Below are 27,877 nucleotides of genomic sequence, written 5' to 3'. Positions count from 1 at the left end.
GAATTTTCTTTAGTATTTTTAACAGCTCCCCAGGTGACTGCAGTGTGCAGCCAGAGTTGAGACCTACTGCAGTAGTCGTCCACCCAGGTACCTTCATCCAGACCCATGACTTTAATTTCCAAACTATACCCCAACATATAAACTCTCTCCTCTTAACTCCAAGCAATATATCCAACCTCCTATTTGGCCTCTCCTCTTGGGCACCTCAAATTCAACATGTCTAAAACTGAACTCAACGTTCATCCTTCCTGTACTGCATCCCCTCTCAGTGTTCTCTACGGCAGCTCATGGCCCCAGCCTCAGTCATCCAGCCTCACGAGCCAGAAACCCAACAGCCTGTTCAACACCACTGTATTTCATCATATTTACCCATATTTTATTGTAAACACCTCTTTAATCTGCTTGTATCTCTCCCTCTAAGCATCATTATAGTCCAAGCTACTATCTACCTTTTGCTTGACAACTGCGGTTGCCTCCTAGCTGGTCGCTCTGCTTCCATCCTTGCCCCCTTATAATCTTGCGAAGGCAACTAGAATGTCCCTCTCCCCCTAAAACTCTTCAGTGTCGTCCTTCCGAATACTCTTCAAACACTAACAGACAGCCCTGCAGCATTCGGCCTCTGCTGACCTCTCCCACCTCATCTCCCATAAGACTTCCCTCCCTCTCTCCACTCCAGTCTCACTGGCCTTAAGTCCCCCACACTCTTCCCAGCCCCGGACCTTTGTATCTATGGTTTCCTCTATGTGGAATGCTCTTCCCTTTTTTCTTGGCTTCCCCATCCTTCAGGTGTCAACCCCACATCACTTCCTCAGGAAACCTTTCCTGCCCAGGTCAGGTTCCCCCTATCACGTGACGTCACAGCATTGTGTAACTCCCATTTGTAGTATTTATGACAATTTATAATCATACATTTATTTGCGGGATTATTTTATTACTTCCTTGCCCACACTCAATCTTGCCTGCTAGACTGTAAGGTCCATGGGGGCAGGCGCAGCACCTGCTTCTTTTCTTGGCTGCTATATCCTTGCATCTGGCACATGGTAAGTGCTCGATAAATACTTATTGACTATATAAATATTTAGTCAATTTACATAGCTCAACTTAAGCCCAGGACTAGCATCAGGGCTGGAACCAAGGACAGGACCAAGGTCAGGGCTAGGACCACGGACAGTGTCTGGGGCTGTAAGTTGGTTAGAAAGAGCAGCTGGGGCAGATGCTGACCAGGGAGCAGGCCAGGTGTGGATCCTGGCAGGGCTGCATGGTACAAGCACTTTGGAAAACCATTTGGCACAATCTACCAACTCTACTAGAGCTATATGCCAACCCTATGACCTGGCACTTCCACTCCAAGGAATATACCCACCACAGCAGTACTACTCATAATAGCCTCAAACTGGGAACTACCCAAATGTCTCACATAGGTAGAATGGATTAAATAAAGTGTGGTTTGTTCACACAGTGGAATAAAATAAAGCAACGAGAACAAACTACAACTATATGCAACAACATGGATGGGTCTCCCTAACATGGGGTGGAGCAGAGAAGTCAGACACAAAAGAGAATGTGCTGAAACATTCTATTTGTGTGAGGTTTGAGTCTAGACAACGTTAAGCTTCAACTGGTAGTGTTACAAGTCAGAAGTGTGGCACTCTCGGGGGAGTAGTGACCAGAGGGGCATGGTGGGGAAATTCTGCGGTGCTCAGAACATCCTGTTTCTTGATCTCAGTGCTGGTTACCAAGTTGTGTTTGTTTGTGGAATCCACTGAGGCAAGAATTGGGGAGCACAGGGAGACAAGGGTTAGAGAGGAAAGGTAGTGGGGCACTCGGGGTGAACCAGGAGAGGGGGCTATGGTAACAGAGGAGTGTGCAGGGGGCAGGTTCAGGCGAAGGGTTAAGGAGAGGTGTTAGCAGGTGCCCAGTTCTTCCAGACCAGAGAGGCTGGAGTGGGAAGGAGGGCAGGGTGAGTGGTGGGAATGCTGACTGGTGAGGAGGGAAGGGACTGTGACTCGCACCTCCTTGCAACACGCACACATTTCCTGGCTTCCTACACTTAAAATTCTCCTCTGAGTCTGAGAGAAAGAAGTTTCCGGGGCTATCAGCCATCATACCCCGCCACCACCCCACGAGAGATGGAAGGGAGCTGGACTAAGGGACAGAGCGTTTCCACACTGAGAGGCACCCTGCCCAACAAAACCTGGGCAGAGAAACCTGGCAGGCACAGAGCTGCCCTTCCCTCGGCCCCTCAGCCCTTCTCTCAGCTTGGAGTGTAGCCTTGGGCATGAGGTGGGCTCTGACCTACCTTCAAATCCTGTTGCCCTGTGTCGAAGGCCGTGCACATCACCGGGTGCGTGCACACACAAATACACGTACACAGACAAATGTACTCATGTGCGCTCCTCCACAAATACAAATATGAACACACTTCTTGTACACGTATACTCGTATTTATCCAAAGAAGCTTGCATCTTTGCAGGCACACACACATAATCTTCTCTTCACATTTCCTCCACACCTAGTCATTGGGTGATGCCTAAAAAAAGCTGATTTCTCACTGGCTCAGAGGGCAGCTATGTGAGTCAAAGAACTTAGTTGGAGTGAGGGGAACCAGACAGGAGGCCCTTCTCCAGTGGGGAGCAGAGGATACAGGGTGCCCCACACCCCTGGAGGCCTTTGGGAGCTGTCCAGTCTCCCTACCCCAACAATCAAATCCTGCATCTCTCCCCACGTGGTGGGGGGAAGGGGCAGGGTCTCTGCAGCAGGAAGGAAAGCAGCAGGAAAGCAGTGAAGCTTGTCTGAGAAGAGAGGAGTTGCCCCCACAGGCCACACCCCCAGAGCCTCCTTCCCAGTACCCCTCTCTGGTCGGGTCTCCACCACCCCCCAGCTCCCCATTCCCAAGTCTTGGAAGAATCCCGCTCCTCTCTCAGCACTAGGAAAGCAGAAAACTTGGGTGTCCCTTGTGTTTCCCCCTCATCACCCTCCCCTACCGCTGCATCTGGGGTGCCTCATCTTCTCGGCATCCTCCCCAGCGTTGGAGGGCTGGCAGGGACGGGGGGGGCGGGCATCTTCCCAAAAGCTATGACTCAGCATGCAGGCTATTCATGTCGTGGCCAACTTTGACACTTCGCTCATCAGGGACTGTAGGTCCCAAGAAGTGGGGAGAGAGGCTGGCTTCCGTGAGGGAGGTTCCAAAAGTGGAGGATTTTGGCCCCATCCCCATGCTTTTCTCTGTTCCTCATGGCACAAGAGGAGTGAAGGTAGAAGGATTCCAGGACTGTGAGATGAAGGAGGGAGATGAGGGCGGGCTCCAGATACTGGGTTGGAACCAGGTGACCAGGAGATACCGGGAGAGGGGGGAGTTGGAGGATCCAGATGCCCCTTACCCTGGGGAGCTAATGGGCCAGAGAAATGGGAAAATTAAAAGAAAGGACTTCCGGACCCCCAAGGGGAAAGAGTTTTGGCGGCAGTGAGAGATAGAAGGTGGGTTCTGGTCCTGCACTGAGAGACCAGGACTGAAGGGAAAGGAAGGTTGAGGAATTGAGGTGCTGGGTCCCCAGGGCTTTGGAGGCAGGGCCAGGGAAAGAGGGGAGGGGCCGAGGGTCTGGGAAGTGGGCGGGGATTGGAAGCCGACAGACAGCAGCTGCGGTGTTTCCATGTTTCCGAGTTGTTTCCCAGTAGTTCCTCTCAGTTCCATTTCCAGTTGTTTCCAAGCCATTAAATTCTTTCCAGGCGAGATAAGGGTCCCGCCTGTCCCACCCAGGGTGTGTCACGTGTAGGGGGGAGGTTCAGACGAACAGAAGCAGGAGAGCCTGGAAGGGGGATGGAGCGAAGACGGAGCCCCTGTGCCCCAGGAGGCATCTCTCAGTCGTCACAGCCCCGCTGAACCGTGAGTCATGGGTGCAAAGCTCTCTGCCAAGAACAAGTTTTAGGATTCTCTCTGCAGACTCCGTGCCCTTCCCAGACCTGAGAGTCCTGACCCTGCTTCATTTCAGCACTTCCTAAAGGCTCCAGACCCCCAGAACTCCCTCCCGGGCCTTGCAATCCATGTGCTGCCACCTGGGGAGTCCCCACCTGGGTGCTCAAAGAAGCTCCCTAGGGCACCTTCCTGGAGCTCCGGCTCAGCGGTTCCAGCCGGAGCGCTTGGGGTTCCACCAGCACTTTCCTCCTGAGGTTCAGCTGGCCACCAGCTCCGCGTGGGCCCTGGCTTCTCCAGCCCCAGCAACTCCAGGGCCCAGAGCCCCGGCTCACCGATAACCACCTCCACCTTGGTGCCATGCCTAGTCCTGTCCAAACCCCAGCATCTGCCCCGCCCCTACCCCTCACCAACACCCACACTGACTTGTCCTCCCAGACACACCCTCCACAGGGAGTCCAGTCTCCAGCGCATAGTCCTATTCCTTCTGCCCCGATGGAAAGTCCCCGCTCTGGTAGGCTCTCCTGGGAGGCTCTCCTGCCAACCTTCACCTGGGGTGTGGGGACCGAAGTCCCCGCCTCTCCCGGCTCCTCCTTCTTTCTCCCGGAGTGCCGTTCCTTACCTGAGTAACAAGCGGCTGCGGTGTCTCTGCACCTGCTCTGTCCTCGACCTTGGGAAGGGGGTTCTCGGGGCAGGGTGGGTGGGCGCCCCTTGGCAGCCCTGGGCTCCTGGATGTCCCTTTGCTTGTTCCCTGCAGCAGAGGCTCACTGAGCCGCCACCCGACCGTCGATCTGGGCTGCGACAGTGAGAAGGAGGGAGTCTGCTGCGAGCAGGGGGAGGAGAAGGGGAGGACCAGCATGAGGTCAGGGAGGGGAGCGGAGATAGGGCAGGTCCTCCCGCCCTCCCGCCCCTGCCAGGCCCTCCCAACGTCATCACATGCCACCCCTCCTCTCCCCCCACCGTCATCCCGACCCCCCCGACCCCCCCCTATCTGGGATCACTGGTCCCACAATACCCTCATCTCACCCCCTCCAGCCCTCGTCCAACCTCCCACATCCTTTCCTTATCCCATTTTTACCCTTCCTCCTCGCCCTAATTTCTGTCCAACTTGACAGCCCCATCCTCATGCCACTTCTCCTTTTCCTCCACCATTTCTCCACATGTTGCCCCTGTTCTATGTTTTCTCCTCTCTAGCAACACCCTTTCCCATGTCCAGGCCCTCTCCCTCCTCCCTCCCCTGCACCTCCCCACCTCTTCCCAGCTGCCACAGTGCTCCAGCTTGGATCTCGCCCCATCTGTCTGTTGCCCAGCACCCACTCCTTCATCCCCCAACCAATTATCTCCCGGCAGGGCAGGGAGCATAGGGGATGGGTGGCAGGAGGAAACCTCCCTCCCAAGCCTACATCTCTCTCCAACAGGGGCCTTCCCTTGTCCCCACCTCTGCCCCTGCCCGGCCCCATTGCTGCCACCTGCACTCTCCCCTTTTCTTGCCTTGTCCCCGTGCTGCCTCTCCCCATCTGTACTGTTCAATCTCTGGTTCTCAGCTCGGGATCAAGGACCCCTTTTCATTCTCTCACCTCAGCAAATTCCTGGAGAAATGACGGATGAGGCTTGGGCACTGGCTGGACAAGGGCTTGGCTGAAGACCAGGACATAGGAGACTTGGGAAAGAAGGTGGGGTTCAAGGGAGACAGGGAAGGGAAGCCCGAAAGTTAGGAGGTTTAGGGATGGAGAAAGAGCAAAAGGCAGGTGCAGATATGGGGGTGGGGGCACAAATGGTGAGGTGACATTCTGGAAAGTGGAAGAGGGCTAATGTCTGGGTGCTGCAGGGGAGCAGGGGTAGGGAGAGAGGCATGGGCTGGAGGAAGAGGTCACTTTGATATCGGGCAGAGACAGGAAGACTGACCAGAGGGCAGGGTGGCAGACACACCCACATCAGGCTGCTGGGCTGCTTCTCTGGTCTCATTTCCCCATGTGCTTTGCCACTCTGACAAGGGGCTGAAAAGGAGACTTTGGCCAGATGAGAAATATCCAGGCTGAGGGAGACCCCATCCCAGGCTTCACACAGAGGATAAAGTTCTTGCCACCCAGCTACAATCCTCACCATTGAGGAGTAGCTTGGTCAAGTCACAGGTCATGGGTGAAAGGGACGGGCAGGAGGCTGTGTGTGCCCGATTCTGCCGCTTGTGTTGGGGCACAGGTGTCCGTACCCTGGTCAGGTCCCCAGGGTCGTGGGTGTGGTGATCCTGGGTCAGGGTGCGCTGGCCCAGCACCTGGCTGTGCCCTATGCCCTGTGAACTCCCACTGGCTGAGGGCGAAGGCTTGCATGTTCCCTCGCGTGGGTGTCCCCGTGTGTCCGTGTGTCTGGGTGTGTGTGTGGCTGTTTTTTTTTTAGTGGCTTTGATGGGGAGGATGAAATCAGCTTCTTGGATAGAGCTGGGCTCAGCTTCCTTCCTCTGCCTTGGCCCGAAGCCCCCAGAGCCTGGAATAGGTAACAGCTTCCCTCAGATCTCCAGGCAGGGGTTGGGGGAAAGGAGATGAAAGGACGAAGGAGGGTCTGAAACAGCATTATGTGGAGAGAGCAGACTGCAGAGAACAGATATTCTCTGATACCCCAGATTCTAGTAATTCTAATGGTCATATCCTTTTTTTTTTTTCTTTTTGGTCCTATACCCTGTCTTTGTTTTATTTATTTTTTGTTTATTTTTATTTAAATTTTTATTTAATTTATTTTTTTGGCCACACCACATGGCATGTGGGATCCTAGTTCCCCTACCCGGGATCGAACCCACACCCCCTGCAGTGGGAGCATGGAGTCTTAACCACTGGACCGCCAGAGAAGTCCCTTGGTTTTATTATTTAGGAAGTATGGTCACCACAGGTATACTTGGCCCAGACAGTGACCAGAAGACCCTGGAGAGAAAGAAGCAAGAGCTGAAAGGATGGCCCTGGGGTGTTTTGGAAGTCCACTTCTGAGGAGAGACGGGATGCCAGAGTCAGAGAAGGGTGCGGGACTCCAGACATTCACAAGCTCACAGGGCATTAGAAGAAGCCACTGGAGGCCTGACAGACGTAATTCCAGGTTCTGAGATAATCATTATCCAAAATGTCATCCACGCCCTGGATTTCAGGCTCTTGGAGGAGCTTATGTCTTATATATGTTTGCATTTTATCAGAAAAGCACTGGGCCTCGCATAGAGCAGGTGCTTCATAAACGCCTGTCAAGGGCTTCCCTGGTGGCACAGTGGTTAAGAATCCGCCTGCCATTGCAGGGGACACGGGTTCGAGCCCTGGTCCAGGAAGACCCCGCATGCTGCGAAGCGACTAAGCCCGTGCGCCACAACTACTGAAGCCCGCGTGCCTAGAGCCCGCGCTCCACCACAAGAGAAGCCACCGCAGTGAGAAGCTCACCCACCGCAACGAAGAGTAGCCCCCGCTCTCCACAACTAGAGAAAGCCCGCGCGCAGCAACGAAGACACAACGCAGCCAAAAATTTTATAACTAAAATAAATAAATAAATGCCTGTCAATACTGAGCTGTGAAATGACTGGGAGAGGAGGGTGTGGCAAGAGTGTCTGGCAGGGAGCCCCAGGGCAAAGGCAGGGAAGTCCAGTGGTCAGAGACGGCTTGCCTTCACTGAGGTATCCCAGGCGATGGGCAGAAAGAAAGGCTGGGGTCTTAGCAAGAGCCGTCTGCATGCTCTGGCTATTCTCTGAATCCTCAGTCCAGGTGTCTTCAGCTCTGGACCTCCATCCTTGAACGAAGCTCCCAGTTCCTGTCCTACCCTCAGGAGGATAAGGCATAAAAGGTACAGCAAGGAAGGAAAGGGAAAGCCACGAAGGAGTCAAGGAAGACACAGAAGAGTAAGGGCAACTGAGGGCAAGGGCCTGAAGGATGGGGAGAGGGAGCAAAGAGAGGCCAGGGGCTGCGATCCAAGGAAGCAGTCCCAGACTCGGGAAGATAGAAAACAGTTGTACTGGGCTTCCGTTTACAAAGCCCTTCCTACACCGCAGCACGTTATTAATCCCACTTTGTGCTGAGGAAAAAGAGGCTCTTAGATATTAAGGGACTTGTCCTGGGGACTTCACTAGTGGTGGTGAAGGTGGGCCTCAGCCCAGGTTTTCTGATTTCAAAGCCTGTATTCCTCCCCTCCCACAAGAACAGCCCCAGAGAGACTGAAGACTTAGGGAAGAAATAAATGAAGGGGCTTCCGATGGACTTGTTTGAGAAGAAAGGGTGGGTGATGTGGATTTTTGAAACTTCTTTCCACATCCAGTTTTTATGTAGATTCAGAAGAAATTGCCAAGTATAAGTCAGGGGGCAGGCAACGCTCCATTATTGAGATCTGGGGGGAGGGAGATGGTGAGGAAGGGGAATGTGGAGAGAAAAGATTGAGCCTGAGATTAAAGATGGGACAGAACTAAGAGGTCGGGGCTGAAAAGGGGGCAAGAGAGCCACAGGAGGAAGGGTTTGCACCCTTAAAACTTCCTTTGCCTGGAGACATGGGTGTAGGGCAAAGGGAGGGGGGAGGACATTTCTATCTCATGACAAAAGAAAGTCACACAATTATTTTGTTCTCTGCTCTGGGGCGGGTGGGCGCCCATATTTACCAGAGGGACCGAGGTCGCTGTAGCAACCACACATCTGGGCCCCGGAATCCAGATGTGCTATATCCAGAAGCCATAGCAGAACGATGAGGCAAACATGTGAGGCTCTCCAGTGCTGGCCCCACAGCTGGGAAGAGGACAGAGGACCGGAGTGGGGAGGTGAAGGGAGAAGGCGGGGCAGAAGGAGGAGGAGAGGGCTGAGGCGGGGAGAAGAGAGGAAGTCATGGAAGGGGACAGGGAATGTGGACAAAGGAGTGGAAAGGGCCATGGAAACGGGGTGGTGCACACAGGGTTCGCAGCAGGAGGAGATGAGAAGACCCAGAAAAAAGGAAGGGAGCAGACAGTGAAGCAGAGGGGGAGGAAGGGAAAAATACAAAAACCGGGAGAAACAAACAGGTGAACAAAGAATAAAGGGTCTGAAAGAGAAGGTGATGACTCGTGGTGGGTAGAGGGCAAAGAAAGGCAGGAAAGAAGTCTAGAGAAAAAGAAGAGGGAGAGACAGTGGGTCAGGGGTCATAAGAGGAACGAAGGGCAGACTCTGAGGAAGGAAAGCAGCAGAACTGAAAGATAAAGAGGGTCTGAGCCAGAAGGGGGCCAACAGGAGGTGCAGGAGTGACAATGGCCAGCATGCTGCGGTGGCCTTCGACGGGGCTGCAGCTGGAGACCCACGTGGGCCTGAAGGGCGGCAGACTGACCTGCCTTCCCCCTCCACAGCACACCCACTCTCCACGCCTCTCCTGGTCCTTCCCACCACCCATGCCCTTGGCCAAGAGTCTGACTCTCGGTTCACACCACAGTGCCAGCTGTCCCTTGCCACTAAGCCAGAGGAGCTGTATGCCCCACCCCAGAGCACCCAGTCTGAGATGCCAGTACTTCAAGCACTCTCCTGAGCTGGGGTCAGGAAAGAGAAAAAGCGATGGGACAATGAAACAGTGATGGACCCAGATGGGAGAAAAGCGGAACTGAGGAGAAAAGGACAATGTAAATGGAGGGAGAAAGGAGCAGGGGAGGAGAGAAAAGTGTGTCCACTAAGGACCAGGCAGCCTGCACGTCATCTTTCCTCCCCACATCAACCCTGAGAAGTAGGTAGGAGTACCCCATTTTACAGATGAGGAAACTAAGGCTCAGAGTGTTTGTTACCTACCAAGGACACCCACTAACAAAAGGCAAAGCAGGGGCTCCAACTCAGGTGCTCTCCCTCCAAAATCCCTGTTCTCCTTGCACTCACTGCCTGGATAAGGCTGGAAACAGCTGGAGGGACCTTGGGACAGGAAGTGCTGGCGGAGGAGCCAGGGCTGCCCTCTGGAGGGAGGAGAGGCCTAGTTCCTGGGGGCCCTAGGTTCCAGGTTGCCATAGTTACTTGGTCTGTTTTCACCCCAAACACAGTAATGGGGAAGTGGGGGAGCCTGGCTGAACACGTGAGGTTCTTCCCGCTTTCAGCCCTCGGCTTATGGCCCAGGCAGCCCTTGTCCAGCCACCTGGGCATTGAGCCCAGGCCTAGCCCACACCCTCCCGCTGACCCAGGACGCTCCTGCAGGGCCAGGCCCGTGGTGCTGCTGGACAGGAGCTGCTGATGGAGATCCCCCCGAGGCTGAGTGAGACTCGGCCCCTCACACGTTGCCCTGTTCCCCTTCCTCCTAATTAGAAAACACAGCCTTTCCTGCTGGCCCCGTGCTCCTCCTTTTCTCTCAACTGGACTCTCATGTTTTAGTTTCCTCCAGTTTAGGGCTAAGGAGATGCTCCTCAACGTGCCCCTTCCCTCCAAACACTGCCCCCTTCTCCACTGTGTCTCCTTTCTGGGCTCACAGCCCCTGGCCCCACCTCCACTGTTAGTTCAAGCTGCTAGTCCTGGAAAGCAAGGTGGGGGAGAACCTGCGAGAATGCACAGGACCCAGGGAGGACGCTCACCCTGAAGGGCGTGGGGCCCCCTGTCCTTCCTGTTTACTCAGACACATTCTGGGAGCTGCATCCTCCAGCCTGTCACGCCATGGGACAGCCCTCCCCCACTCCCCCGCTCCCCCGCTCCCCCGCTCCCCCGCTAGACAGCAGACATACCCGCCTTGCAGGGGTGGGGATAAGGGGATGACGTGAGCTCTGCGATCACACACCCACCCCACCCCAGAGCCAGCCATGTCTTCAGTACTTGATTCTCTGAACACTGGCCCTATGCAAGTCACTTTCCCCAGAATTCCCCGTCACGAGCCAGTTAGGCAGGCACAATTCCTTCAACTCCCTCCAAGTTGTTTATTTAATAATAAAAAAGAAGATATGCACATACATACACCTGACCTCCCTCCGCCTCTCCTCCTTGACTCTCAGGAACTAGCTCCAAAATGTAAAAACTTCCCTAGTCCCGCCTGGGGACTAAATTCCCACCTCCACCCCCCAAACAGAAACAAAAGAATAAAGAGTGTACAGGAGCCCACCTACCCCAAAACTTAAGCTCATTCAACACCCTCAAAGAAAGAAGCAGGGACACGGGGTTCACAGAAGTGAGAGGAGCCCTATATTCCAAAACGGGGTGAGAAGAGAGGAAAACTTCCCCGCACCTCCAAATAAGTGCTTAACCCCCATACCCTGTCTTTCCTTTACCAATTGCCCCCAGCCCAGGGATCAGGAAAATTCGAAACAGTCCCACTTGGTCACCCCCACCCCCTGCCCCCCAGTTCTAAGTCAGTGTGAGTCGTAGAGGTCAGGGATGATTGAGGTAGAGGGCTGACGGGCAGCCTGGTGGGCCTGGCTGGCTGCAGAAGCTGGCAAGGGGCCACCTGTGGCATTGCCCGGGCTTGAGGACGGCTGTTTTCGGAGTGAGGGGGGCACCGTGGAGGTCTTGATGTGGATCACCCTGGTGTCCATGACCTCACACTCGATCTGCATCATCTCCTCATAGTCTCCTGGGGGCCCCCGGCCTGACAGGGTCTCTGTGAGAAGCGGGGAGTTAGGGAAGAGGAGAAGGGGGAGACAGACGGAGAGGAGGGGTCAGAACAGTAGAGGTGGACAGCGGGGGAAGGGCAGTGACGAGGAAGCAGAGCCCCAGTGGGAGTTAAATGAGAGGGGAGGGAGGGAGTTGGTGCAGGGAGAAGGAAGGAAGTCGGGGAAAAAATGACACTGATGAGTGTGAGGTCACAGGGGAGAGGACAGCAAGAGAACAAAAAGAAGAGTCCGGCGGGTTCCCAGCCCACACCCCTCTGCCCAGCACACCCTAAGCAGTTTCACCTAGGGAGGACCCGCACCCTCATCTTCCTCCCAGCAGTGTCCTGCATTTTATTTTTCTATCCAGTCATTTCTGGCTTCTTCTCACCCATGCATGTAGCATCTCTATAGAATTACCACTCCTGTCCCCATCTCCCCCCTCAACTCCTCATGCTGGGTCTCCCCACTGGAACTTCCTTGTTCCTCAATTTCAGGACCCCTCCCCACACTGGGCAGAGAAAGAATTACCATTGGGGGCCATGGCGGGCATCACCAGGGACATCTTGGGCCGAGAGGTCTTGTTGTGGCTGATGGCTGGGAGCAGCAAGTGGTCCTGGGAAAAAGAGGGGCCAGGCTGGGAGGGTGGAGGAAAAGATGTTGACAGGCTCCCCGGCCCTACTCTACAGCCTCAACCTGCAGGCAGACTGCTGGGGAACCCAGGGTGACAGGGATGGGGCCAGGAGGAGAAACTCACCCTTCGGAAGGAGACAACATAAAATGTGTCTTCCCGTCGGTCAATTGCATCCAGGAACTCTGGCTGTGAACGGTCTGGTTGGCGATATAGCTGCAGCTGGCCCACAGCATCCCTAGACGGGCAGGGAAACGGGATTGGCGAGGAACTAAGCCCAGTGCCCAGTTCCCAGTGCGGAAGGGGGAAAGGATGAGAGAAAGACAAGAGACCCCCAGGGGATAAGGGGAGCATCACGCCATCGGTGGCAATGATGACAAGCACAGGACAGCTCCTTAGGGTATAGCTCTTTAGAGTGGAACCTCACTTAACAAATAAGTGCCCCCCCAAGACTCACCTTTCTGGGGGCCCAGGGGGTTGGGTGGGGACTGCCTTAACTGGAGGCGACTTCTTCCATAGCTGAGACTTCTGGAAGGAGAAGTATCTGAGGATTTGAAGAGGGTGGAGGGAAAAGGGAAAAGAAACAGACAGCCCCTGGGAGCTGACGCCACCGCACACCCACCCTCCTACTGCCCCCAAAGCCCCATAACAAGATGCCCTCTTAAAATCCCCAGGACATTCAGCCCTTGTTTTCAAGTGGCTTTCCTTGAACCAGCCCCACCCCCTCCTACCTGTCTCTCCTGGGGCCTCTGGGGCATCTTCCGCCGGCCTCTCTGGTGGCGCTGGACCCAGCCACTCAGCTCATCAGCAAGCCTGGGGAAGCAGAGGACGGGTAAAACCTCTGTGCCAGGCCAAGACTCCCACTCTCCTCGCCCACACATAGGAGGGGAGAGAGAGGGCACAGAGAGCTGGTGCTTCAGCACACAAGGACAGCCAGGCCGTCTGCGGAGGCGCCTCGGGACAAGAGGGAAGGCGCCCCGGTTGTGAATGCCCCACACCTCAGGGACTCGGTCCTGTTGAAGTGCCGGCAATCAGAGGAGAGGAAGAGCTGGTCCAGGTCTCTCAGCAGCAGCTCCTTGGTGCCCCCAGGGAAGGCTGTCAGGTTCCTGGAGTGAGGCAGGGACGAGGCAATGACCTGAGGCTGCCCAGTGCTCTCCCATCAATGGAGAAGGTCATGCTGGCAAGAGAGCAACTCCAGCTCCCCTCAAAAGGAAAGGTCACTCTGGGGGAGAAGACACACTCAAAAGAGAGAGGGCCCTCTCCTCACCTGAAACTTGGCTGGCCCGTGGAGCTGGGCTGGGTCTCCTTGGGACCCTGGGAGGGATGCTGGGGGTGCTCGACTCTGTGAACTGGCTCTTGCGCCGAGAACTCCAGCAAGTGTCTCTGGGGTCGAGGCTCCTCTCTGCTCATCCGAGGAGAGATGGGAGCTGGAGGAGGCTCACTGATGCTGTGGATAGGAAAGGACAGAGCACGAGGAAGAATTCCAGCTTTACTGAGGGGCTAGTTAAGGGGGAGGGCTCTACAGATAGCCCGCCTGGTTCCGATCTGTGCTACAAGACTGAATCTCTTCATCTGTAGGACGGAATGAGAACAGTCCCTACTCATCGAGCCAGAAAACACGAGGAAAGGAGAGTGCTTAACCAAGGGCCCAGAACTCACTAAGCACTTAATAGTCACTATTTTTATCAACGTTCTCACCACCATCTCCTCCAGGACATAACACTTATGAGAGCAATGAGGGAACAAGAAGGGACTGACTGGATACACCCACCATCAGCGCCAAGGACATCAGAGCCGTCTGTGTGCGAGTAGCGAAAGTGACTGTGCCAGAGCGGGCAATCGGGCAGCCGGGGGCTGGGCTCCACCCAGAAGGCTCTGGGGAGGCAACGAGCGTCTCACCTGACAGGCCCGAAGTTGAAGGCAATGAAGAGAAGGAAGACCATGATGCAGACCACCTTCCTGTTTCCAGACCCTAACTTGAGCTCGCTGTTCTAAGATGCAGAGAAAGAGAGAAGCCAGAGAGGGGGAGTCATTCCAAGGAGCCCGTACTCCCACGGGTCTCCCAAGGACACCCGGGTCTCACCTCAGCCAGCAGGGCCTCCAGCCGCCGGCGGAGGGCAGCATTCTCCCGCCGGAGCTGCTGGTTGTCGGCCAGCACAGCCTGCAGCCGAGCTTCCAGCCCCTGCAGATACTCTTTCTTCTTCCTCCGGGACTGGCAGGCCGACTCCCGGTTCTTGATCATTCGCTGCTGCCGCTTCAGCAGCTTTGCCTAGGCACAAAAGGGTCAGAGAGACAGGGAAAGAGGGGAGGGAGATGGGCATCACACCCTCCAACTCCAGGGACCGATCACCCAGAGCTCACAGGGGCCACTCTCCTGCCTTCCTAACCTCTACCTACAGAGCCAGAGAGAGGTTCTTCCTCTCTGCCAAAACATTCCAGGGAAGGGGCCCTTCTCTCAACCACTCCCTAATGCTGTTCCTCAGCACTGAGAGAAGTTAGACTATAGGAGGAACTTCCCCCATCCTGGTTCTTCGTGGAACCTCAGTTCCTTTCCTTGATGGGTGGTCTTCCTTCTTCTCAATTCTCCTTTTTAGGACCCGAAGTTGACGCTTGCTAAAATTAGAGAACAGTTTACCTGGTCTTCCCCTAGGAAGCAGCCTCCCTCTTCTCTAACACAGGATGACTCCCCTGCCTTTGATGTACTAAGACCACGCCCACTTCTCCACCTGCAGGGGTAGCAAACCCAAGGATCCTAAAACTACACGGAGTAGATACTCATATATAAAAGAGGTCCACGTTAACCTTCAGGACCATCTTACGGGCCTGCTTCCTCACTTTTTGCTCCCTTCTCACTCCACAGTTCTCTCCCACGACAGTTCTCTTCTCTTCCCATTACTAGCCCTACTCCTCATCTCCCCAGTAAATGCTTACATCCACCTCAGGCGGGCAGGAGTTCCCAGGCATAGGAGCTGGAACAATGCTCTTCCTCTCAGGCCGTGGAGCAGGCGGGGTCAGTCCCTCAGGCTGGACTCGAATAGCACCTTGGATGAGAACAACTGGGGACACTGGGGCAAGTGGACAGGAGAAGGAGGTCAGAGAGCTGGAAGTCAGGTGGGTTCCTTGTGTCCACACCCACACCTGAGCACCCAAGTGTCGGGAGGCTCAATGGCTGTGAGCCCCCTGAGAAGGTCAATCCAGGCCACCTCCTTCTCTCCTTCTTTAGTACCTGGGGGTGGCTGGACAAGGGGCTGCAGAAGGACAGTGGTGCTGGGAGGCACAGCTCTCGGCGGCATCGGGACAGTGGTTATCACCACAGGTTTGGGCTGCAGTGGTGGCTTCCGGGCGGGCAGGGGTTTGCCTGAAGGAAGGTGAAAGGAAGGAAGGAAGAAGAAATGTCAGGACTATAGGCCTCTTGCGAGAGACTCCAGGTGTCAGGAGGCCTCATTACCTGAGGAGCCATCAGAGGACAGGCCCATGCTGATCTGGACAGCTCCAAGTGGGGGGCCTGAGACATCCCGCAAGAGACACCCTTGAGGGGATGGGGACTCTGTCTTCACTTCCAGTACCTCCTCTCCTATAAAAGGCTACATGGGGCATTCCAGAAGATATGTGAGTCAGGAGGAGTGCTGAGGAGACGGAGCTGAAGAAAAGAAAGCTCTCACACCTCTGAGAGCCAGAAGGAACGCACCAGCGTGCTGGAGGGAGGAAGGAAGTGGATGCTTACCTGGTTGGGGGACTCCGCAGAGAGCAGGGAAGCCTCTGAGTTGATGGAGGAAGATGGAGAGACAGGCTCTATCTTAATCTGAACATCTGCGGGGCAGTGGAATGAGACAAAAAGCTGGATATCAGACAAACACTGAAGGAGACGAGGGCTAAGATGGGGAAATGGAAGACATGGTCATTTCTCCTTGTACCTGCAAGGAAAACTCTTCTGGCCCAGGAGGGCAATCCAGAGGAGGGGCACCATGGAGCTGCTAATCTGCTGCCTCTCCTCCTACCTCTTTACCCAGGACTCCCTTTCTCCTTCCGTGGCCCCTATCAGTTGTTTTCACCGCTGCTCAGCTTCCCTCAAGGCTGTCCCTGTGCTTCTGCTCTCCCTCTTTCTTCCTCACACACCTTGTCCATTCACATGGAGGAGGCCCAAGCAGGAGGATTCGGCAGCATTCGTAAGGGCCCAGATTCCTGTCTGGCTGGATTTCCACCTCATCCTGGCCCAGCGCGATCACGCATCGCCACGCTGACAACTGCCCAGTCTACATCTCTACCCTTGACTGCCCCCCTGCACCGTGATCCTAACTCCCAAGCTGCCTGCTGGTCACTTCCTTTCTCAAGCCTCGCCGTTCACCCAAATTCAACTGGCCTTAAACAGGGCTCACTGCTTGTCCCTTCATACAGATTCTCTTCCTTCTGTCAGCCTTCAAAGCTCAGTCACCTCTGAGCCTTCATGGCTTCTGTTAAACCTATCTATAAAAATAAAAAACAAACAAAGAAAAAAAAAACCTATCTATAAGACCTGTTGATTGCCCCATGGAGGTGAACCCGTCCGAGGGCCAGATTCAGCCCCGAGGTCAATGGTCCGCTACTACCTCTGGTCCACAGCACGCATTTTGATACTTAATTATATGATTGCCACTACTGCTATTTCAAAATGTCATAACTACTTATATATTTTGATAGGTAATACAGTCATATGATACAAAATCCCAAAGGAAGGAAGGGGAATTCAGTGAAAAGGAAATTTCATTCCCTTCCTTGTCAACCGGACACCCAGATCCCCTCCTCAGAGGTGACCACTGTTTGAGCTATTAACCATGTGTTATAAACCTCATGAAACTCTTCAAAAGCAAGGACTATGTCTTATGCTTCATGTCTATCAAAGTGATGGGTAAAGTACAGGCCCTCAAAAAATACCTAAATACCAGGGGAGACTCTGACTCCAAAAACACTATCCTTTGCAAAACCATCAATAATCTTTTTGCTGTTATAGACTTTTCAATCCGTATTTTGTTTGTCCTCTTTGTAACATTTAATCGTATGCTGGATATGAGCTGTTTGTCCCTCCAAACCCACTCTCCATCTTTCCCTGCCCTACTCTGAGGCCCGGGGGAAAACATGAATGGAGTGCACCTTGGGGCTCTCTTGCCTTCTAGCTTCTGGTTAAAGTTCAACGAAAGGGAGGCAGTGCTAGGAAACCCTGAAGTCGCTTTGAAATCAATAATCACCATGGGGGCTTCCCTGGTGGCGCAGTGGTTGAGAGTCCGCCTGCCGATGCAGGGGACACGGGTTCGTGCCCTGGTCCGGGAGGATCCCACATGCCGCGGAGCAGCTGGGCCCATGAGCCATGGCCGCTGAGCCTGCGCGTCTGGAGCCTGTGCTCCGCAACGGGAGAGGCCACAACAGTGAGAGGCCCGCGTACCCCAAAAAAATAAAATAAAATAAAATAAAATAAATAAAATAACCAACACGTCCCACACTGAATTCACCACGTGCTCCCTGACCAGCGGGCTCCTGCTCCTGCAGGCTCTATCCAGTGGTTGGTACCCTCACCCACCGGGTGGCTGCCCTAGCCAGAAACCCAGGCACACTCTTTCACCCCTATCTCTCTTCAACGCCCAGGGGGGTCACTGCACTCATCCATTCTAATTCATGCTTCCTCAAATCTGCCTTCTTCTCAGCAGCTGAGTATCTTACTTGATTAACCGCATGAACCTCTTTCTTGGTCCTCCTTCTGCTTCCAGTCCTGTGTCTCTGCAATCCACTCTCTACTCTGCCGCCAGAGTCCTCTTCCTAATAATATTGCTCTCCTGCTTGACTCTTCAAAGGCTCCCAACTGCCCACAGGAAAAAAGCTAAGAGTCCCTTAGCAGGGTTCCTACCTGGCCCTGCAGCCTCTGCATCTCCTGGCCCTTCTTTACTACCCCACCTCACATCCTCTCTAAAGAGATGCAGGTTCCTTACAAACACAACCAGTCCCCACGTTCTCCTTCTGGCTAATTCCTATGTGTCCTTTGAAACTCGGCTCAGGAAACCCCTCCGCCTAGAGTACACCCTTGAGCCAGCCCCAATCAGGTGAGAGGCCCCCTCTTGTGAGCTTTCAGGGTGCCTGTGACAGGCTCTATCCTAGAATTAGTACACCTTACTTGGCTTTCTTCCCCCCACCACACTACAGGGGCCTCAAGTCAGTGTGGTGGTTAACGTGTTCTTCACCTTTGCAACTCCAGCACCGTGTCCAGTATCTGGCATGGAGTAGCTGCTCAATAAACATATAAGAGTAACTAAACTCAATAACGCTTTTCAAAACAGCACAAACAATGTTACTTGTAGAATCCAGGAGTTGGGTATATGGTATTCCAACTTTTCTGTACGTTTGAAAATTTTTATGATAAAACCTTCAGGGGGAAAGTCACATAGATAAAAATGCCCTAAACTGTCTGCAAGTTTATGCAAAGCAACAGGAAGTTAAATCACACAACAGGTGACTAGGAACAAGAAAAGAAAGAAAAATCATCCCCATTTCTTCCGTGCTTCGCTGGCTGTGATTTCCTGAAATCCTCCCTCCCGCTCCCGGCCTCTCTCTTGGTTATCTGCCATTTCTCCTCGCCACCTTTTCCTCCCTGTCCTGCTGACTGCACTCCCGCTTCCCATACACACATGCGCGTGCACATGTGTACACGCATATATACACTCTACCTTGGTAAAGCCTGAGGATGGTGCAGGCTGTTATTACCTGAGGCATCATCAGAGGTGGGGCCCACATTGATCTGGACGGTTTCAAATGGGGATGTTGGATCATCTCCCAGGAGGCAGAGTGAGGGTGTCAAGGACTCTGACTTCACGACCAGCACCTCCCCTACACCAGAGGCCTGGGTACGAGTCAGGGTAAAGCAGGGGGGACAGAAACAAGGAAAAAAAACAAAGGACGTGTTGAGAGTAAGAGCAAGAACAAAAGCTTTCGAGCTTACAAATCACCAATTACTTGACATTCATACTCAGCATCTCCCTAGGCTGTGTCTGGCCCCTGGCTCTCTCTTTCTATTTTATTCCTGGGAGGGGTGATAAAGTCTCATGATTTCAAATATTGCCTTCGAGTGGACAACTTGGACAAGAAAAGTTCCAGAATTCTCAGCAGTTAACAACTCTCTTCTTCCCAGGCCCCCCGTGGCTGCCACATTTCTCTGTATATTAAAAAACTCCACCTTCAATTCTAGACAACCAAAGAATGGAAATGTGAAAAATGAGGATATAAAAGAAATGGCAAAGGCAGAAAAGAAGCCCCCCACCAACACCCCATGACTCGCAGCACACAAATCATTTCCTCAGCATCTATAGGTGAAGTCGAGGGAGCTGAGTCCCTGCCACAGACAGTAGGAGGGAGATGACTCTCACCTGGCTGGAGGGCTCTGCAGAAAGGCGCGAGGATTCAGAGCTGAGGGAGGAGGAAGAGGAGGGGGAGGATGGCTCAGACTTCACCTGAAGATCTGGAGAGAAAGGGGTTAGAAAATAACCTGGAAGCAGAGCCTGACAAGAGTCCAAAAAGTGCCCAGGATTATGGGGTAAGGACCCCTCACTGGGGCAAGGGGGAACGAACACATATAAAGAATCAAAGAGGGAGAAGAGTACACAGGCAATCAGGTGGAGGAAGCGTGAGGATAAGAGGAATTGCAGTTTCTGGGAAACAACGGAAGCTCAAGGTTTCTGGATGAGGGAATCACACAGGGTAGCTTACCTGGGAAGATAGGCAGAGAGTCCCAGGGGGGTTCAGGAGGGCTGACATCCATCTCCAAGTCCAGGGAACTGCTGTCAAACTGAATAAGGGAGGATATTAGATGGCAGGAGCGTGAGGATGACGGGTGGCTCCAGATGACCTCAGGCCGGGGGATGAGTCCTGGTTCTGCGACCACCCTCACCCACCAAGCGTAAAAGACCAGGCTGGGGAGCGATACCGGGACATCCTGCTCCGGGCAAAGGAAGAGCTGCGTCTGCTCCTCGGCCACTTCATCCAGGCCGGTGTATAAGGTGCTGTCTGCAAGAGGTGCGGAGGGTCGGGGGGTCTTCCCGTAGCGCAGCCTTCGGATCCACACAAAGCCCTCGACCCATCCCTCATTGGCTCGGCTCGGCCAGACCCACCGCCCGCCCACTTGAAAAGTGATATAGCCAAAGAACTTCAGCCCCTCCCTCCCCGACCCCGGAACAACTCCATATTTCCGCAGGAGCGGAGGTCTTCCCCAACTCCCGCATCCCCCGAAAGCACAACTAGCCTCCCGTTCCGCCCTCCTTCAGGTGGTGCATTCCGTATTTGCCCAGCCTTCCTCCTTGGGCCTCCGCTTCCTCCTGCGTGCCTCAGGGTCACAGTACGCCACAGCCCTTTCCCCTCCCCGAGGCCTCACTCCGCGCACCCCAGTCCTCCGGGCTCAGCAAATTGTCGGTGAAAAAGCGCGTCGGGTCCGCAATCTCGCTGAGGAGCATCAGCTCCGCCATCTTTCCCCCCCGCCCCCCCCAACCATGAGACGGCTCCCAAGGCCCGCCTCTCCCCATCATCAACTAATCAGTTGGCTCTTAAAAAAAAAAGGGGGCGGCCCGGAAGCTCTACCGACCAGTAAGAGACCTGGGCACTGAGCACATGAGTCAATAGAAGAGGAGGCTGTACAGGCCGGGCCAATGGGAGTGCGGCAGGAGGCTAGCACCTCCGCAGTATCGGGTAGTGAAATTTGCGCATGCGCTAAACAGGACGCAGCCAGAAAGCGCCTAGGAAATGGAGCTACCAGGTTTTGAAGTTTCGCTTTCCCCCCGCACCGTGTCCTGAATTTAGAAGTGTAGACGGCTTCTATTCATCTTCGGAGATGGATAAGCCCCCCAAAACGTAGCACACGTGACCATATGGCTTTTTAATGGTAAAAGGGTAAAGGGGGACACTGAGACCACTGCTACCTCCCCTAGGAAGGCAAAAGCTGAGAGTGGGATATGGGTGAAACCCTCCCTCTGGGCCACCCCCACCCCCCAAATCTCACAGCATAGACCACACTTCACAGGTTCCTGTTTCTTTTAAGGTTTTAACTTTTAATCAGCCAAACATCTTGCGCAGTCCCTGAGCCAGCCCTGCATCCTGTTTCTTTCCCTGAATGATCACCTTTCCCAGCTCCTCCTGGGCTGCCCGGTTTTTTGGGTCTACCGCCAGCACCTTCTTGAGGTCAGCAGTTGCTTTTTCCAGGTTCCCAAGAGCACCCTGGGCAACCCCCCTTCGGTACAAGGCCTTTAAATGGCCAGGCTCCCGTTCCAGAACCCGGTCACAGCTCTGGGCTGCCAAATGGGGCTGCCCTAGCAGCAACTGACAGGCAGCCAGGTTGGCATGAAGGACAGTTCGTTCCGGAGAGCCAGGTGGGGGTAAAGTCAGCAGCAGCCGAAGAGCCCGTCCATAGCATCGGGCAGCCGATTCAGGGTTCCCAGCTCGGAATAATTCTGTGCCTCTTGCACGTTCTTCCCTGGCCAGGGCCTCCTTCTCAGTGGCCTCCAGTTCCCAGGAGTCCCGGCCCTTGGTGAAGGAGGCCAGTGTGAGCCTGACAGGAGGTCCAGAGCACCCAGGGAGCTGAAGCTCTGCCTGCTCGCCTTGACACATGGACTCCAGGCATTTCTCTATGAGCTCCCCCCAGGTTTCTTCCCTCCATGGGCCTAACCCCATAGTTAGCTCTGTCCAGCCCTCTGGCAGCCCTGACCCCAAAGTAAATCCAAAAGTCTGTACCCAGCAGCGGGAGCCCAGCTTGGGTTTGTCCAAGCCATGGCCACGGATTATGATCTTCTTGACAAAGCTCCCATCCGGACAGTACCAGAGATCAGAGGCTTGAAGGGGCTCTGGCACCTCACTGGCTGAGCCATGAGACTTAGAGTCTCCTTCAAGTCCAGCGGCCAGTTTTTCAGTTTCTTGAGGATTCTCTAGAATTTGGCTGTCTGAATCTGGGCTCACTCTGAGCTCAAGGATTTCAGTAGGAGGGTCTCGGGGCTGCTGCCTAATCTGAGTAGTTAAATCAAGGTTCTTTTCCCATTGTTGCTGTGGTTGAGAGGTGTCCTTCTCTCCCACTGGATTGACTGGTGGCGTCTCCATTTAGGTGCCTGGTCCTTTCCAATGTGGATAAATAGTTTTGGTCAGAAAGGGATGGACCAGGTTCAGGTCCGCACCTGATTTAAAAAAATAAATAAAAATAATGTCATTGGCAGGAATCTTATTTAGATTCCTTTCTCGGCTCGAGCCTCCGTTCCAACCCCGAACTAACCCAGAACTATAAGTTCCACAATTCCCTGCGGCTTGGGTAGCCGTCCCAACTACGGACACCGATCGAGTCAAAAAGTACCTGGGCGGTCGAAGCGCCTCGCCTGGCGGCAACAGCCGGACCCTTCAAATCACCTCTCTTTCCGAAGCTAAGTGCTACTGAGGTACTGTCCTCGGAGTCTTGCCCCAGGCGGAGAGGACGGTCGGGGGTGGTGGTGGGTGGGCAGGGGACAGCTGGACAGAGACACTGACGGCTAACCCCGGAGCCCGCGAGACAGCGAATCTAGTTAAAATCCTGGCAGCCAATCGGGAGGAGGGAGAAGTCAGGTTAGCCCGCCTTTTGGACGTGACGTCATTTCCCCCACACGCTCACCCGCCACACCCCCGTAACCGGGAAGCTCCAGGCCTTAGCAACCGAGCTAGGCCAAATCAAACCTAACTAGGCGAGGTACGGCTGGCCAGGCTATTGAGAGTGAAAATCTAGAGAAGGCCTGGAATGGGAGATTGGGGCGAATGAGAATATAGCGGGGAGTGGTGGAGCTGGTGTCACACGGCAGCGACCAGTCCTTATATCTGGCGACCTCAGGCCCACCTGTGCTATTCTCCTTGTTCCTGCATTCGGGGCTCCCAGCCAGAGTCAACCCGCCTGCTTCTTCGCCCATTCAATCCAGGGTGCTTCAAAATAAAACCTTTCTCCCCAACCGGCCCTATTCCCTTAGGGGACCACCTGAAGCTTGCCTTACCTTTCACCCCATATTCATTAATGCCTTTCAAGCTCTTCTTCCTCAAGAAATCTTAGTGCTTTTCAAACTTTGATGTGCCTACACGCTATCTGGGGAACTTGTTAAATTGCAGGTTCTGAATTAGAGGGTCTAAGGTGGGCCCTGCAATTCTGCATTTCTTTTTTTTTTTTTTAATTTATTTATTTTATTTATTTATTTTTGGCTGTGTTGGGTCTTCGCTGCCGCACGCGGGCCCTCTCTAGCTGCGGCGAGTGGAGGCCACTCTTCGCCGCGGTGCGTGGGTTTCTTATTGCGGTGGCTTCTCTCATTGCGGAGCACGAGCTCCAGGCACGCGGGCTTCAGCAGTTGCTGCACGCAGACTCAGTAGTTGTGGTCCACGGGCTCCAGAGCACAGGCTCAGTAGTTGTGGCGCACGGGCCCAGCCGCGCCGGGCATGTGGGATCTTCCCGGACCAGGGATCGAACCCGTGTCCCCTGCACAGGCAGGCGGATTCTCAACTACTGCGCCACCAGGGAAGCCCCAATTCTGCATTTCTAACAAGCTCTTGGCTGCTGCTGAGGCTGGCCATGGACCACAGTTTGCATAGTATGATTCTAGAATAACCTCATCCCATTCTCTTCACCCTTTGGTCTGTGCCCCTTTAGTTTGTCATATATTTTGTACCTATAACTGGTATAACCTGCTCCACTGGGCGACCCATGGAAAATTTGTCCTCCTCTTCCTAATAAAACATGTAGGTCCCCTTTGTGATTCAGGCTTGCTCATCCAGCTCCCTGCACAGGCTGGGCTACCACAGCTCTTCAGGGAAGGAGAATCCCACTCTCCGTCCTCACTTTGGCTCCCTCTTCCGTTTGCTCTCTAACACCCGGCCATTGTGCCCCAGACTACAAGGACCATGCCAGGACAGCCAGGAGGGGAGGTAATTTCATCATTAGCCACAGACTTGTGTCAAAACAGTCCTCTCCATCTTGTGTTGCGTCTCAGATCACTAACTTAGACTTTTTTTTCTCAAGTTTTATTTCTAGTTCTGTACTCTAGTAACCTTAGTCCACTGCAACTAAGGCTAAATACTCTGATTCTTGGAATCCTTATATTCCTATTGAAAATTAATCTACCTTTTCTCCCTCACTTTTCCCTGTTGCATTTCAGGGATTTCTGGGAAAGGCAGATAGTCTAGAATGAGTCGCAAAAGATTTGATTACATCCTAATCCCTGGACAAAGATTGTATTTGACAAAGATAATTTGTATTATGTGTGCCTTAACTGAGAGGTCCACTCCAATGACCCTTCAAAGATTAGCTTCTCTCAATGAAAAGAAACTGTACTCTGTTACAAATGTATTGCTTTGTAATGTCTCTTACTCTTTTGTGTGTGTATGTTTCAGTTCCAACTGAACTGAAGAGGCAAGGACCTTGCCTCTATTTCTTTTGTGTTTTATCTCCTTCTTCATTCATTCATTCAACAAATATTTATTGAGCACCTGCTATGTTCCAGGCAGGATGTTAGGAACTGGGGATACATAGATGAATGAGACAGAGACAGTCCCTGCTCTCGTGGAACTTATAGTTTGGCCATGGAGAATAAGTAATTACAGTGGTATGAAGAAGCATGAGATGCTATGAGAGTGAATGAAGGATGAGGGAATATCCCTTGAGGATGAGACATTTTTGCTGCCATCTAAAGAATGAGTTAGAACTGAACCTCTGAAAACACACCAATAGACCCCATACTGAGAAACGCTGAATTAAATGGTCAACTTTATCTCCTTAGGTAACCCCTTGTCACCATCTGTGACTATATATAAAAACAAACATAGGCACCAAACCCCTAAAAACAGTAATCCAGGGACTTCCCTGGTGGTTAAGACCCCATGCTTTCAATGCGGGGGGCGTGGGTTTGATCCCTGGCTGGGGAACTAAGATCCCACATGACTGTGTGGTGCTAAGCATGCTATGCGGTGTGGGGGGAAAGGGGGCAGGGGGAAGACAGTAATCCAAATCATCTAGAATGGAAATATTTTTATTTTTAAAAAGATGACCCAGGGGCTTCCCTTGTGGTCCAGTGGCTACTAAGACTCCACGCCCACAATGCAGGGGGCCTGGGTTTGATCTTTGGTCAGGGAAGTAGATCTCACATGCCGCAACTAAAGACTCCACATGCCGCAACTAAAGACTCCACATGCCGCAACTAAAAGATCCCACACGTTGCAACAAAGATCCTGAGGGCCACAACTAAGACCTGGCACAGCCAAATAAATAAATAAAACAAAACAAACAATAAAAAGATGACCCATTAAAATGAAAACACAAAAGTTAAGTTTTATAAGAGGACTGAAAAGTCCCCAGAGATGACATTCATGGATCTGTAGATTCCCCTGGGTCTCAGCTTGAGAAACACAGGTCTAGGAAGGGGCCAAGATGTGAAAACTCAGGAATGGGAAATAGCATAGGCTGTACCCCTAAAGTGTTAACTGCATGAATATTGACTGACTCACACAGATTGCTCTCTCCCAGTTCCCTGCCCCTGAGTCCTAGTATTCTACAGCTCAGTTCTCTGGAGATAGTCACCAAGGAATCAAAAAAAAAAAAAAAAAGAAGAAGAAGAAGGGAAATAAGCCTGGAGGATTATATCCCCAAGCCTGTCTAGAGAACATGGGATCTCAGAGGATCTGGCTATATTCTGCTGCTCTCCTTGCCCTACCCCATAAAGGCATTGTTTTGCCTTCATTATAGATCTAATCTGGGGACTTCCCTGGCAGTCCAGGGGTTAAGACTCCACGCTCCCAATGCAGGGGGCACAGGTTCGATCCCTGTTCGGGGAACTAAGATCCCACATGCATGCCGGTGCAGCGGAAAGAAAGAAAGGAAGGAGGGAAGGAAGGAAGGAAGATCTAATCTGATGGCAGAACCCAAGGAGAGGTTCAGGAGCCGATGCAAGGTAATTTGTGAGCTGGTGGTTGTTCCATGTTGTCTCAGCCCACACGGAGCATATGACACTTGCCTTCTAAATGGGTGAAGTAACATTCTGTAAGCAGATAGAGTGGGGGGGGGATCCCCAGAAGAAAAGAACCAGATAATAGCTTTTTTTTTTAAATTTATTTATTTCTGGCTGCGTCGCATCTTCGTTGCTGCGCGAGGGCTTCCTCCAGTTGTGGCAAGTGGGGGCCACTCTTCATGGTGGTGCGTGGGCTTTTCCCATTGTGGTGGCTTTTCCTGCTGCGGAGCACAGGCTCTAGGCACGCAGGCTTCAGCAGCTGTGGCGCATGGGCTCAGCAGTTGTGGCTTGCGGGCTCTAGAGCGCAGGCTCAGTAGTTGTGGTGCACCGGCCCAGCTGCTCCGCCGCATGTGGGATCCTCCCGGACCAGGGATCAAACCCGTGTTCCCTGCATTGGCAGGCGGACTCTCAACCACTGCACCACCAGGTAAGTCCCCGATAATAGCTTTTTAACGTAAGGGAAGCCATTTTAGGCCTAAACCATTTTGTGATCTAAGCCTTGCCACAATGCTTGCCCTTGAACAGGTCTTAGTATTAATGATCTTAAGAAGTAACAATCCTTGGACTTCCCTAGTGGCACAGTGGTTAAGAATCCGCCTGTAATGCAGGGGACACCGGTTCCAGCCCTGGTCCGGGAAGATCCCACATGCCGCGGAGCAACTAGGTCCGTGCACCACAACTACTGAGCCTGCGCTCTGGAGCCTGCGAGCCACAACTACTGAAGCCCGCGTGCCTAGAGCCCGTGCTCTGCAACAAGAGAAGCCACCGCAAGGAGAAGCCCATGCACCTCAATGAAGAGTAGCCCCCGCTCGCTGCAACTACAGAAAGCCTGCGCACAGCAACAAAGACCCAACGCAGCCAAAAATAAAGAAAGAAAAAAAGGAAGTAACAATAGCAAAGATAATAAATCAGTTGTAAAGACTCCCAGTTCTGTTTCAATGATAAGAATTAGCCAGAAGCACTTTCTTGAGCCGTTTTTGCAGAATTTAACACCCCTCATAAGCGCTCAACCACCAGATCAACTAGCACCTGAAGGATGCTAATGTTTCTGACCCTAATGACTTCAAACTAAAGCTTGGACTCTGTCGACCTTTGCCCCAATTCTGTGCTCAAGCCCCTTCAAGAATATGCATACTATGCCCAAGCCCCTTCATGCGTATGCACCCTTAGCTGAAAACTTCCACAGTTTTGCTGTTTGAGAAGACACTGCTTTGGGAAAGATTCCTGGTGTTCTCCTTACTTGCTGTAAGTAATAAATCCTTCTACCTATCCTTGGCTAGGTTGTGTCTTCTGGCTCAACACACCAAGAGGTGAAACCAGTCTGGGGGTAATAATTCTTTTCTTATCTATTCAGTAACCCTTACTGAGTACTCAGGATTAGTCAGTGAGACATGGAAATAAATACAGAACTCCCCATCAGTAGGCTAACAAGGGTAAAGAGTTATAGTTAACGAAACTCCAGATGCAAGGGCAAAAGTGATAAGTGGAAGGGAAGCTATTTCCAACTGGGGGTGATCTGAAAAGGTCTCCAAAGGGTTGAGCCTTGGAGGATGGCCATAATTTTGACATGTAGAGATTGAAGGGATTTATTGCAGGTGGAGGAAGCAGCACAAAGCAGGAGATATAAGGAAAGGAAAGCCACTTTACACCCATGCTATTCATCTCTGGCTTGTCAATTTCAGCTTCTCCTATACCCATTCCTGCTGCCCTGTCACCAGGCATCAAGCTGGTTGGAACTTTTTACACCCTCACATTCCCCTGAATTCCATACTCACCACACGGAACCATATGCTGCACTTATTTTCTGCCATTTAGCATCAGCA

General features: G+C 53.0%; 3 protein-coding genes and 1 long non-coding RNA gene across 9 annotated transcripts in view; 1 reads left to right on the top strand and 3 right to left on the bottom strand.

The window, feature by feature from the left end:
* TNXB (tenascin XB) overlaps positions 1-7,238 on the bottom strand; it is a 63,037-nt gene extending 55,799 nt beyond the window's left edge. Inside the window, exons 1-3 of one of the 4 annotated variants that reach the window (XM_060163171.1) lie at positions 5,816-7,238; positions 5,488-5,570; positions 4,533-4,730 (exon numbers count right to left, since the gene is read on the bottom strand). The gene's annotated coding sequence lies outside the window, so the exon portion shown is untranslated. Of the gene's footprint in view, positions 1-4,532; positions 4,731-5,487; positions 5,762-5,815 lie in introns of those variants that run through there. The other 3 variants (XM_060163180.1, XM_060163172.1, XM_060163173.1) reach the window with 3 other exon arrangements.
* On the top strand, positions 3,635-7,438 carry LOC132527465 (uncharacterized). Of its 3 annotated transcripts, none has more exons than XR_009542988.1 (5): positions 3,635-3,883; positions 4,668-4,772; positions 5,493-5,583; positions 5,905-6,400; positions 7,182-7,438. It is a non-coding gene; the product is annotated as an uncharacterized LOC132527465 (long non-coding RNA). The 3 variants fall into 3 exon arrangements; XR_009542989.1 differs by lacking the exon at positions 3,635-3,883 and adding an exon at positions 4,232-4,265; XR_009542987.1 differs by lacking the exon at positions 4,668-4,772 and having other exon boundaries at positions 3,638-3,883.
* Positions 7,439-10,740: 3,302 nt separating this feature from the next.
* Positions 10,741-20,551, bottom strand: ATF6B (activating transcription factor 6 beta). Its single transcript, XM_060163170.1, is given in 19 exon segments — positions 10,741-11,228; positions 11,231-11,437; positions 11,958-12,042; positions 12,184-12,295; positions 12,515-12,585; positions 12,789-12,870; positions 13,056-13,163; positions 13,325-13,504; positions 13,957-14,048; positions 14,141-14,326; positions 14,989-15,122; positions 15,284-15,415; positions 15,506-15,641; positions 15,782-15,867; positions 18,784-18,919; positions 19,443-19,534; positions 19,783-19,861; positions 20,000-20,079; positions 20,453-20,551. Coding segments are annotated over 19 exon segments (2,100 nt in total). The 5' UTR covers positions 20,535-20,551; the 3' UTR covers positions 10,741-11,208.
* A 566-nt stretch (positions 20,552-21,117) lies between these two features.
* On the bottom strand, positions 21,118-22,532 carry FKBPL (FKBP prolyl isomerase like). The gene is made up of 2 exons (XM_060164232.1): positions 22,400-22,532; positions 21,118-22,226 (listed from the first exon to the last, which is right to left on the bottom strand). Exon 2 carries the CDS (start codon positions 22,150-22,152, stop codon positions 21,118-21,120), a length of 1,035 nt encoding a protein of 344 aa, XP_060020215.1. The 5' UTR covers positions 22,153-22,226; positions 22,400-22,532.
* Positions 22,533-27,877: the final 5,345 nt, after the last annotated feature.

Source organism: Lagenorhynchus albirostris, chromosome 10 (genome assembly GCF_949774975.1).
Source record: "Lagenorhynchus albirostris chromosome 10, mLagAlb1.1, whole genome shotgun sequence".
NCBI classification, from domain to species: domain Eukaryota; kingdom Metazoa; phylum Chordata; class Mammalia; order Artiodactyla; family Delphinidae; genus Lagenorhynchus; species Lagenorhynchus albirostris.
The sequence above is the reverse complement of the archived record's forward strand: the minus strand, read 5'-3'. Positions and strand labels throughout refer to the sequence as shown.

What these genes read in the sequence shown, in the direction of transcription:
- FKBPL (XM_060164232.1), bottom strand. Translation starts at nt 22,152, where the DNA reads ATGGAGACGCCACCAGTCAATCCAGTGGGAGAGAAGGACACCTCTCAA.